At 44.4% G+C, this 12,846-nt stretch overlaps 1 protein-coding gene across 1 annotated transcript; it reads left to right on the top strand.

The window, feature by feature from the left end:
- Positions 1 to 312: 312 nt before the first annotated feature.
- Positions 313 to 823, top strand: LOC133632062 (transcriptional activator protein Pur-alpha-like; the record flags this gene model as incomplete). Its single annotated transcript, XM_062024302.1, is given in 2 exon segments — positions 313 to 644; positions 646 to 823. Coding segments are annotated over 2 exon segments (510 nt in total), but the record flags the coding sequence as incomplete, so codon positions are not given.
- Between the last annotated feature and the right edge of the window lie 12,023 nt (positions 824 to 12,846).

Genomic DNA, 12,846 nt, shown 5'->3' with positions numbered 1-12,846 from the left:
ACCACATGTCTACATCAACGTGCAGAGGATTGGAGGTAATGGGTGAGGGCCGACATCCGGGCAACTGAGCTACATACGGGTTCTTCGAGCCATAGCAACCAGACTGGCGTTGAAAACAAACCGTTGCCATTACTCTTTAACCTGTCGACCTACGCTGGTTAAACCCGTCATTCTGCCTCCAAAATGCCGAAAAACGGTGTTGTTTTTGGTTGTGCTAACCACAACTGGAAACAGGGAAAACAAAGGTTGTATTTTGTTCTGCCAAAGCGTGATAAAAGCCCACAGAAACGAGACAAATGGCTCGCAGCTTTACACCGGGAAAACGAACGCTTCTACTTGGACGTCAAGCAGAACGCCAAAGGCCGCTTCTTGAAGATAGCCGAAGTCGGGGCCGGTGGCAACAAGAGCCGCCTCACGCTGTCTATGTCGGTGGCGGTCGAGTTCCACGACTACTTGGTGGACTTCATCGAACACTACGCCCAGTTGGGTCCCAGCAACCCGGGCACGGTGCAGGATGAGCCGCGGCGGGCCCTGAAAAGCGAGTTCTTAGTGCGGGAGAATCGGAAGTACTACATGGACCTGAAAGAGAACCAGCGGGGACGGTTCTTGAGGATCCGGCAGACCGTGAACAGGGGGCCCGGCTTGGGGTCAGACCATCGCGCTCCCGGCGCAGGGACTTATAGAGTTCCGCGACGCTTTGGCCAAACTTATTGACGATTACGGCGTGGACGAGGAGCCCGCGGAGCTGCCGGAGGGCTCGTCGATGACTGTGGACAACAAGCGCTTCTTCTTCGACGTGGGCTCCGACAAGTACGGCGTGTTCACACAAAGTTGTTGATAACTTCCGCGTCTCTTTCTTGGTAGCGCGCAGGCTAAACTAACCAGCAAGCTAAGCTAAGCCTGAGAAGCTTTAAAGTTCACTGAGACGAGTCTGACACAAATAATACATTTTCGTTTTTTCACCGTGTGGTTACAAGTCCAGTGTTTGGTTCGGTGTCTCCTGATAGTAGTATTGTTGATCTTCTGTCTATCCTTCCAGTCAGGGGTTTATGTATTTTGTTTCTATCTGCATTTGAGCATGATGCTATGACGTTATCTCCGAAGCTAAAGTGCTTCACCGATGTATTGTCGTGGAGATAAAAGTCACTGTGAATGTCCATTTCGCGTTCTCGACTCTCATTTTCAAGAGGATATAGTATCCGAGGTGGTTTAAAATACAAATCCGTGATCCACAATAGAAAAAGGAGAAAGTGTGGAATCCAATTAACCCTTGTACCTAAGTTACGGTCAGAGCGAAAAAAGATACATCCTGCACTGCATTCTAGTCCGTCACTCTAACGTTCCTCATCCACAAATCTTTCATCCTTGCTCAAATTAAAGGGGTAATCGTCGCTTTCTCGGTCCGAATTTCTCTCGCTGCTGGTGTAAACAATGGGGAAATGTGAGAAGCCTTTCAACCTGTGACGTCACGCTACTTCCGGTACAGGCAAGGCTTTTTTTATCAGCGAGCAAAAGTTGCAAACTTTATCGTCGATGTTCTCTACTAAATCCTTTCAGCAAAAATATGGCAATATTGCGAAATGATCAAGTATGACACATAGAATGGATCTGCTATCCCCGTTTAAATTAAAACATTTCATTTCAGTAGGCCTTTAAAATAGCTCTGTGTGTGTAATGGATGTGAGCCACCACTAGGCTGATCAGATGTATATACATATTAGGGATGTCCGATAATGGCTTTTTGCGGATATTCCGATATTGTCCAACTCTTTAATTACCGATACCGATATCAACCGATATATGCAGTCGTGGAATTAACACATTATTATGCCTAATTTGGACAACCAGGTATGGTGAAGATAAGGTACTTTTTTTAAAAAATAATAAAATAAGATAACTAAATTAAAAACATTTTCTTGAATAAAAAAGAAAGTAAAACAATATAAAAACAGTTACATAGAAACTAGTAATTAATGAAAATGAGTAAAATTAACTGTTAAAGATTAGTACTATTAGTGGACCAGCAGCACGCACAATCATGTGTGCTTACGGACTGTATCCCTTGCAGACTGTATTGATATATATTGATATATAATGTAGGAACCAGAATATTGATAACAGAAAGAAATGGGGGGAGGGAGGTTTTTTGGGTTGGTGCACTAATTGTAAGTGTATCTTGTGTTTTTTATGTTGATTTAATAAAAAATAAAAAAAAATAAAAAAACGATATAGATAAAAAAAAAACGATACCGATAATTTCCGATATTACATTTGAACGCATTTATCGGCCGATAATATCGGCCTGCCTAATACATATATATATATATATATATATATATATATATATATATATATATATATATATATATATATATATATATATATATATATATATATATATATATATATATACATCACATCTTTATAATCTATATGATTGTGAGACCAAACTCTTTGCAGGCTTCAGCAAAACAGCTCATGAGCTCCTGTAAGCCAGCCTCAGTGTGTGTTGTCAGGGCGACATTGTCAGCAAACAGCATCTCATGAATGAGGACTTTTCTCAATTTAGTGTTTGCGCGGAGGCGTGCATGATTACACAGGCTGCCATTGCTTCGGGTGTCAATGTACACGTCTTCTTCAGTCTGAAAGTATACCGCAGCAGCAGCAGAGAAAACAGGATGCCGAAGAGTGTCGGCACAAGGACGCAGCCCTGCTTACATATACATACATCTATTATATATACATGTATACATACATATATATATATATATATATATATATATATTAATTAATAAGTACAGACCTAACTGCTTGGCATCTCTGCCTGTCGCACCTCCTCCAGTGCACTTCGAGGTCAGCTGCAGGGTCGTCAGCTGGTGCCACCGTTCACTGATGTTTTGCCCCCAAGCCAGGACACCTCGCGGTGGGGGGACAGTGGCTAAGCGGGGACGTCTCCCCGCGCCACTCCCTGCAACTGACCTCAATGGGGTGTTGAGCCCCAAGTGTTGTCCCTCCTTCTTAGCCACATCCAGAAACTTGCCTTCTCTGCCTCCTCTGCCAACTCCTTAATGGCCCTCCTCAGGCTGTAACCGGTCATTCCCGCCGCGCGCAGGAGCCGGGTCGCAGAACCTCCTACGAAGCCCCTGCATCCGATCTCCACGGGGTGAATGGACGCAGACCAGCCTCCCCCCTTGCAGTCCTCTGCCAGGTCGCTGTACTTTGACCGTTTGAACTCGTGTGCTACTGGTATTCCCTCCTCCCATGGCACGGTTAGTTCAATGATGAGGACTTTTTTAGCAGCTGAGGACCACATCACAACGTCTGGTCTTAGCGTTGTCTGTATTACCTCAGTTGGGAAGACTAGCAGCTTGTCCAGGTCAACGCGCATCTCCCAGCCCTTACCAGGGGTAAGCAGAAGTGATGATCTTCCCGTCTCTGTCTTCTGTCCTACCTCTCCTGGTTTGATGAAATTGATGTTTGGCCGATGGCGATCTGTGGCGTTGTTTGCCCCGACTCTGCATCTCTCCAACAGCTCTGCTAACTTCCTCAGCACCTGATTGTGTCGCCACCGGAAGCGTCCCTGCGTCAGCGCGACGTTGCAACCTGAAAGGATATGTTTGAGTCCTGCATTGTCTTTGCTGCACAGGGAGCACTTGCCCTCGCTTCCGAACCATTGGGCGAGGTTTCGAGGGCATGGCAGGGTGTCATACGCTGCCCTCACGAGGAAGCTAAGCCGAGATTGAGGAGTTCGCCAGATGTCGGCCCAGGTTATGACTCTTTTGATGGTATCCTCCCAGCGAGTCCATGCCCCCTGTTTTCCCTGGGATACGGCCTTGATCCAATACTGGTCTTGCGCCACTTGTGTGACCTCTTCCACCACCATGGCCTTCCTCTGCTGTCTCGTGGCTTTGGACCAGAACTGGACTGGTTGCCCCCATCCCAGTCCTGCCCGGCTGTCTTGGACTCTTCCCAGAATCTCCTTGTACTTCAGCCTTGAGACAGCTTGGTCCACTTCCACCTGAGCCTTCCACTTTCGTCCAGTGCGGACAGTCACCGCTGCACTCTTCACAGCTTCGTCTCTTGATTCCCTCAACTCCAGTACAAGGCAAGTCTTCTCCTGCCTGTAACCCAGATTGATTGACTTCAGAGGAAGTTGCAGAATGTTCTTGCCGAAAAGACCTGTGTCCGAGAAACAGCGGGGGAGGCCCAGCCACTTCCTGATATAACCGTTGGCGATGCTGTCCATCTTGCTGGCCTGAGAAGATGGAATTTCGGCTACTTTCAGCGGCCACATTACGCGGTGGAAAAGTGTGAAGTGGTAACACCAAACCTTCAGCTTCCCAGGAAGTTGGCTGCCGTCGATCCTTACGAGCCCCTCTTTTAGTTGTTTCTGGACCACCCTCCCCATCTGCCTGTCCGAAAGCTCTGCTGTGTACTCCCTCCCGAGGCTTCGGATGGGCTGCTCTGCCAGGAGTGGAATCTTCTCACCTCCTGCTGTGAAGACTGTCCTGTCATCTCTCACACCCTTCCTGATGGACAGGCTCCTGGACTTAGCAGGCTTTATCTTCATCCTCGCCCAGACGGTCAGTTCGTCGAAACGCTTGAGGAGTCGTGCTGTGCATGGGGCGGTCTGTAGGATGCTTGTCACATCATCCATGAAACCTCTCAGAGCGGGGAGTCTTCCTCCTGACGGTGTTTTCAGGCCTCTGACCATTTGCCTTGCTCCAATGAGTAACACTTCAAATGCAGCCACAAAGAGGATTGGTGATATGGAGCAGCCCATGGCAATTCCCACTTCCAACCGCTGCCATCCTGTCATGTAGTCATCTACTGAGAAGCACATGTGTAGGTTGTTGAAATACTTGGCTATGATGTTACTGACACACACAGGAACGTGGAAGAAATTCAGGGCAAACTCAACCAGCTTGTGTGGTACTGAGCCATAGGCATTTGCCAGGTCGAGCCATACCACGTGGAGGTTGCTCCTCTCTCTTTTGGCACGCTGTATCTGATCCCAAATCACGGATGCATGCTCTATGCACCCCGGAAAGCCTGGCAGTCCGGCTTTTTGACAGCTTGTATCGATGTAGCAGTTGTTGCTGAGGAAGCTGGATATCCTTTTTGCCAGGACAGAGAAAAATACTTTTCCCTCCACGTTCAGTAAAGCGATTGACCTGAACTGGTTGATGTTGGTTGAATTTTGCTCCTTGGGGATGAATATTCCAACTGCCTCTTGCCACTCCGCTGGAATGGATTGCTTCTTCCACACAACACTCATGAGCTTCCACAAGATTGTGGTCACTTGCGGACAGTTTTTATACACCTTGTAAGGAAGCCCGTTTGGTCCTGGTGCAGGGGCTGATCTGGCTTTCTTAAGGACTTCTTTAATCTCGCTCAGCCTAGGTGGGGAAGTGTCGAATGGGGTCTCTGGGGGCTCTGGACGTGGCACATGGCCTGGTGAACCAAGTGGTGTATCTTTGGCTGCATCCGTATACTGGTCCTTGATGTGTTGTTCCAGATCCTCTTTCGCGATGGACAGCTTGCCACTTCGCTTTTCGTCCAGGAGCTGACGGGCAAACCGGAAAGGATCCTTGAAGAAGTCTTTTCTTTCCTTCTCCTTTCGTTTCCGGCGCCTTCTGAGTCTCTCTGCCCGACGCAGCTTGGCAAGACGCTGCTTGAGATCATCCCATAGCACTTTGAGCCCTTCTTTTTCCTCCGCGGCTGCTTTCCTCCACCTCTTACGCAACTGGCGCCTGTTGGTTATAAGCCCCTTGATGTCCCTCTCCCTCCGTCCTTTGTGCCTCTGGGCTGTGGCTCGCTTGGTCGCGCTCTCTCCGAACTTCTCTCTGCACTCCTCATAAATGATGTTACTCAGCGAGGTTAGTTTACGCTCAACCGTCCCTCGCAGGGAATGCTCCAGTACCCCTCTCAGGTGATCGTCAAGCTTGCGCCATTCTGCTTGGTTGCTTGCCTTCGGCCCGGAAAGCCTGGCAGTCCGGCTTTTTGACAGCTTGTATCGATGTAGCAGTTGTTGCTGAGGAAGCTGGATATCCTTTTTGCCAGGACAGAGAAAAATACTTTTCCCTCCACGTTCAGTAAAGCGATTGACCTGAACTGGTTGATGTTGGTTGAATTTTGCTCCTTGGGGATGAATATTCCAACTGCCTCTTGCCACTCCGCTGGAATGGATTGCTTCTTCCACACAACACTCATGAGCTTCCACAAGATTGTGGTCACTTGCGGACAGTTTTTATACACTTTGTAAGGAAGCCCGTTTGGTCCTGGTGCAGGGGCTGATCTGGCTTTCTTAAGGACTTCTTTAATCTCGCTCAGCCTAGGTGGGGAAGTGTCGAATGGGGTCTCTGGGGGCTCTGGACGTGGCACATGGCCTGGTGAACCAAGTGGTGTATCTTTGGCTGCATCCGTATACTGGTCCTTGATGTGTTGTTCCAGATCCTCTTTCGCGATGGACAGCTTGCCACTTCGCTTTTCGTCCAGGAGCTGACGGGCAAACCGGAAAGGATCCTTGAAGAAGTCTTTTCTTTCCTTCTCCTTTCGTTTCCGGCGCCTTCTGAGTCTCTCTGCCCGACGCAGCTTGGCAAGACGCTGCTTGAGATCATCCCATAGCACTTTGAGCCCTTCTTTTTCCTCCGCGGCTGCTTTCCTCCACCTCTTACGCAACTGGCGCCTGTTGGTTATAAGCCCCTTGATGTCCCTCTCCCTCCGTCCTTTGTGCCTCTGGGCTGTGGCTCGCTTGGTCGCGCTCTCTCCGAACTTCTCTCTGCACTCCTCATAAATGATGTTACTCAGCGAGGTTAGTTTACGCTCAACCGTCCCTCGCAGGGAATGCTCCAGTACCCCTCTCAGGTGATCGTCAAGCTTGCGCCATTCTGCTTGGTTGCTTGCCTTCGGCCACTTGATCTTCTTGCGCCTTTCTGGATGTTTGCGTTGGCTCTCTGACTGTGCAACTCTCTGGGGGACTGCATGAGCTTCGCTCTCGGGTGCTGCTTTCATCTCCCCTCCTGCTTCCACTGCCGTTTCCCCCTCAGCATTGCTGGGACCCTCTGCACTGTGGTTTGTCACCTGGCATTGGGTCTCTTCCGTCTGACCTGCCGAAGCAGCGCGGTTATGCTGGTCGGGAGTACTCCCACACTTCATTCTCCCTTGATGAATCCGCAGTCCTTTAAAAGAAGTCACCTTCTGCCACCCGCATTTACACTTCCGGAGAACCTTCTCATTGTCGTTTTCCGTTCCGTTTGTCACCGTTTTATCCGTCAGAATAGGCCCATCTTCCATCCCGCCTCTCGGAGGGCCTTCGGGTTGTTTTTTCTTATGCCTTTTCGTAGTCAGTTTGTAGGTGCTTCCTCATGAGGAAGCAAGTGGGTAAGGTGACTAACCGCCCACTCCTGGTACGGTCTCTCCCGTCGTCCACCGGTCTTTCCCGGTTGCCCACCAGACTTTCCTGGCTGCCAACTGCTCTTTCACAGTAGTCGCTGGTTCCCCAGAAGTGTCAATTAATAAGTACAGACCTAACTGCTTGGCATCTCTGCCTGTCGCACCTCCTCCAGTGCACTTCGAGGTCAGCTGCAGGGTCGTCAGCTGGTGCCACCGTTCACTGATGTTTCGCCCCCAAGCCAGGACACCTCGCGGTGGGGGGACAGTGGCTAAGCGGGGACGTCTCCCCGCGCCACTCCCTGCAACTGACCTCAATGGGGTGTTGAGCCCCAAGTGTTGTCCCTCCTTCTTAGCCACATCCAGAAACTTGCCTTCTCTGCCTCCTCTGCCAACTCCTTAATGGCCCTCCTCAGGCTGTAACCGGTCATTCCCGCCGCGCGCAGGAGCCGGGTCGCAGAACCTCCTACGAAGCCCCTGCATCCGATCTCCACGGGGTGAATGGACGCAGACCAGCCTCCCCCCTTGCAGTCCTCTGCCAGGTCGCTGTACTTTGACCGTTTGAACTCGTGTGCTACTGGTATTCCCTCCTCCCATGGCACGGTTAGTTCAATGATGAGGACTTTTTTAGCAGCTGAGGACCACATCACAACGTCTGGTCTTAGCGTTGTCTGTATTGCCTCAGTTGGGAAGACTAGCAGCTTGTCCAGGTCAACGCGCATCTCCCAGCCCTTACCAGGGGTAAGCAGAAGTGATGATCTTCCCGCCTCTGTCTTCTGTCCTACCTCTCCTGGTTTGATGAAATTGATGTTTGGCCGATGGCGATCTGTGGCGTTGTTTGCCCCGACTCTGCATCTCTCCAACAGCTCTGCTAACTTCCTCAGCACCTGATTGTGTCGCCACCGGAAGCGTCCCTGCGTCAGCGCGACGTTGCAACCTGAAAGGATATGTTTGAGTCCTGCATTGTCTTTGCTGCACAGGGAGCACTTGCCCTCGCTTCCGAACCATTGGGCGAGGTTTCGAGGGCATGGCAGGGTGTCATACGCTGCCCTCACGAGGAAGCTAAGCCGAGATTGAGGAGTTCGCCAGATGTCGGCCCAGGTTATGACTCTTTTGATGGTATCCTCCCAGCGAGTCCATGCCCCCTGTTTTCCCTGGGATACGGCCTTGATCCAATACTGGTCTTGCGCCACTTGTATATATATATATATATATATATATATATATATATATATATATATATATATATATATATATATATATATATATATATATATATATATGTATATATATAAATATATGTATAGTGTATATATGTATATATATTCATACACATATATATATGTATATATATATATATATATATATATATATATATATATATATATATATATATATATATATATACATACATACAAACATATATATATATATATATATATATATATATATATATATATTATACATACATACAAACATATATATATATATATATATATATATATATATATATATATATATATATATATATATATATATATATACATACATACAAACATATATATATATATATGTATATAAATACATACACACACATATATATGTATATATATATTATATATATATATATATACAGACAGACATAATATATATATATATGTATATATATTCATATATATATATATATATATACAGTATATATATATACAGTATAAATATATATATATACAGTATATATATATATATATATATATATATATATATATATATATATATATATACATACATACATACAAACATATATTTATATGTATATATATACATACACACACATATATATGTATATATATTCATACACATACATACATATGTATATTTATATATATATACATATATATACATACATACTATATATGTATATATAGTATATGTATATATATATATTTATATATATATACATACATACATACAAACATATATATGTGTATATGTATATATACATACACACACATATATATGTATATATATACATACATATATATATATATATATATACACATAAATATATGTATATATATACATACATATACATATATATACATACATATATGTATATATTAGGGCTGCAACAACTAATTGATTAAATCGATTATAAAAATAGTTGGCGATTAATTTAGTCATCGATTCCTTGGATCTATGCTATGCGCAGAGGCTACTATTTTTTCATTTTTTATTTTTAAATAAACCTTTATTTATAAACTGCAACATTTACAAACAGCTGAGAAACAATAATCAAAATAAGTATGGTGCCAGTATGCTGTTTTTTTTTTCTCAATAAAATACTGGAAAGGATAGAAATGTAGTTTGTCTTTTTTATCCGATTATTAATCGATTAATCAAAGTAATAATCGACAGATTAATCGATTACCAAATTAGTTGTTAGTTGCAGCCCTAAAAATAAGCAGATATTAACAGTAAATGAACAAGGAGATTAATAATTAATTTTCTACCACTTGTCCTTAATAATGTTGACAAAATAATAGAATGATAAATGACACAATATGTTACTGTATACAGTACGTCAGCAGCTAAATTAAGAGCCTTTGTTTGTTTACTTACTACTAAAAGACTAGTTGTCTAGTATGTTCACTATTTTATTTAAGGACAATAAGAAACATATGTTTATTGTACCCTCATATTTTTCGTTAAAATAAAGCCAGTAATGCAATTTTTTGTGGTCCCCTTTATTTACAAATATTTTATGGTACCAAAATATTGGTATCGGGACAACACTAGAGCCTTATGAATGAATTTTGAGACACGGACCAAGATCATTTCTTGATGCTGTCTGCTATTTTACATCTGCATAGCCATTAGAGACGCAATATTTGTCGTCTGTGCCAATATTACAGCAGACATTACTCAAAACAAGTTCAGAGGGCTAGGGTGACGTCTCGGGGCAACCGAAAAAGGAATTAATTTAACCACGCAAAATAAAATAAGCCCCCCCAGTGTACGGGAGGCACATGGCGTATGACCAATTGTCGCATTAGAGGGAGTACATGGACACTTGGACTTCACACGTAGGTGTGAAAACACAAAAAACATTTGAGAAATCAGACTAAATTAGTTCAAGGCACTAAAAGAATGTCCATGAGACACTACACACACATGCAGTACATAGCAGAAAGTGTGGAGCGAGTTCAAGGAGAAACATCTCATGGATCATGTCTGAACTCAAGTGTTTGTGTCCCGCAGACGTCCAGCAGCTGACTGGTCATCCAGAAGAACTTCCTCCTCAGCCGCAGGGGGAGACTCCACTTTGAAGCAAGAGCGTCCATGGCCCCCCCACATTAAAGAGGAAGAGAAGGAACTCTGCATAACGCAGGAAGCTGATCCCACCAAGTTGCCACCGACTGTTGTCTCTGTGAAGACTGAAGATGATGAAGACAAACCACTACCGGACCACCTCTTAGCTCCACTGTCAGGTACTGAGGTTGAAGACGACGTTGAAGAACCTTTGAGCAGCGATAAAGACTGTGAAGATGATATGAGGACTTGCACTGACAACAAACACTCTGGATGCTCAAAAAAGAAAAAGAGGGATATACATTGTTTGATTTTCTCAGCTTGTGGCTCCACTCATGAGAGCAACTTGACTGGACAGATGAGAACACACACACAGAGGAGAAATCATATAATTGTTCAGTTTGCGGTCAAATATTGTCATGTGAGAATTTGGCAAGACACATGAGAACACACAAAGGAGAGAAATCATATAATTGTTCAGTTTGCGGTAAAATATTGTCATGTAAGAATTTGACAAGACACATGAGAACACACACAAGAGAGAAATCATATAATTGTTCAGTTTGCGGTAAAAGATGGTCATGTAAGACAAGTTTGACAAGACACATGAGAACACACACAGGAGAGAAACCTTTTAATTGCTCAGTTTGCAATAAAAGATTTGCATGTCAGAATAATTTGCCAAGACACATGATAACACACACAGGAGGGAAACCACTTAATTGTTCAGAATGTGGTCAAATGTTTTATTGTAAGTACACTTTGACAAATCACATGGTAACACACACATCAGAAAAACTGTTTAATTGCTCAGTTTGCTGCAAAACATTTACTTGTAATTCCTATTTGGTAGCACACATGAGAAGACACACAGGAGTTAAACAATGTGTTTGTTCAGTTTGCGAAAAAAGACTTTATCGGAATGGCGATTTGGCAGTACACATGAAAACACACACAGGAGAGAAGTCATTTAAATGTTCAGTTTGTGGCAGAGGCTTTGCCCGTAAGTACACTTTGCAAACACACATGAGATCACACACGGGAGAGAAACCTTTTAGTTGTTCAGTCTGTTATAGAAGCTTTTCTTCTATGAACACTTTAAAACAACACACAATGAAACACACTGGAGATTAAAACATGTGTTCAATATGTGGTATAAGATGCCCAAGAACTACACTTATGTTAAAGGCCTACTGAAATGATATTTTTTTATTCAAACGGGAATAGCAGATCCATTCTATGTGTCATACTTGATCATTTCGCGATATTGTCATATTTTTGCTGAAAGGATTTAGTAGAGAAAATCGATGATAAAGTTCACAACTTTTGCTCGCTGATAAAAAAAAGCCTTGCCTGTAGCGGAAGTAGCGTGACGTCACAGGAGCTAGTATTCCTCACAATTCCCCGTTGTTTACAATGGAGCGAGAGAGATTCGGACCAAGAAAGTGATGATTACCCCATTAATTTGAGCGAGGATGAAAGATTCGTAGATGAGGAACGTTACAGTGAATGACTTGAGAGGCAGCGATGGACGTATCTTTTTTCGCTCTGACCGTAACTTAGGTACAAGCTGGCTCATTGGATTCCACACTCTCCTTTTTCTATTGTAGATCACAGATTTGTATTTTAAACCACCTGGGATACTATATCCTCTTGAAAATGAGAGTCGAGAACGCGAAATGGACATTCAGTGCCTTTTATCTCCACGACAATACATCGGCGAAATGCTTTAGCTACGAGCTAACGTGATAGCATCTTGCTTTAACTGCATATAGAAACAAAATAAATAAACCCCTGACTGGAAGTATAGATAGAAAATCAGCAATACTATTAAACCGTGGACATGTAAGTACACGGTTAATGCTTTCCAGGCTGGCGAAGGTTAACAATGCTGTGCTAACGACGCCATTGAAGCTAACTTAGCAACCGGACTGCACAGAGCTATGCTAAAAAACATTAGCTCTTCACCTACGCCAGCCAGCCCTCATTTGCTCATCAACACCCGTGCTCACCTGTGTTCCAGCGATCGGCAGAAGGACGAAGGACTTCACCCGATGCGTTTGGCGGCCCGGAGACGTAGGAAGTCAAGGTGAAGTCGCCGGCTAGCGCTCCAACAAAGTCCTCCTGGTTGTGTTGCTGTAGTCC

This window comes from Entelurus aequoreus, linkage group LG17 (assembly GCF_033978785.1).
Source record: "Entelurus aequoreus isolate RoL-2023_Sb linkage group LG17, RoL_Eaeq_v1.1, whole genome shotgun sequence".
In the NCBI taxonomy this organism is placed as follows: domain Eukaryota; kingdom Metazoa; phylum Chordata; class Actinopteri; order Syngnathiformes; family Syngnathidae; genus Entelurus; species Entelurus aequoreus.
Note: the sequence above shows the minus strand (reverse complement) of the source record. Positions and strands in the feature narration are given on the sequence as shown.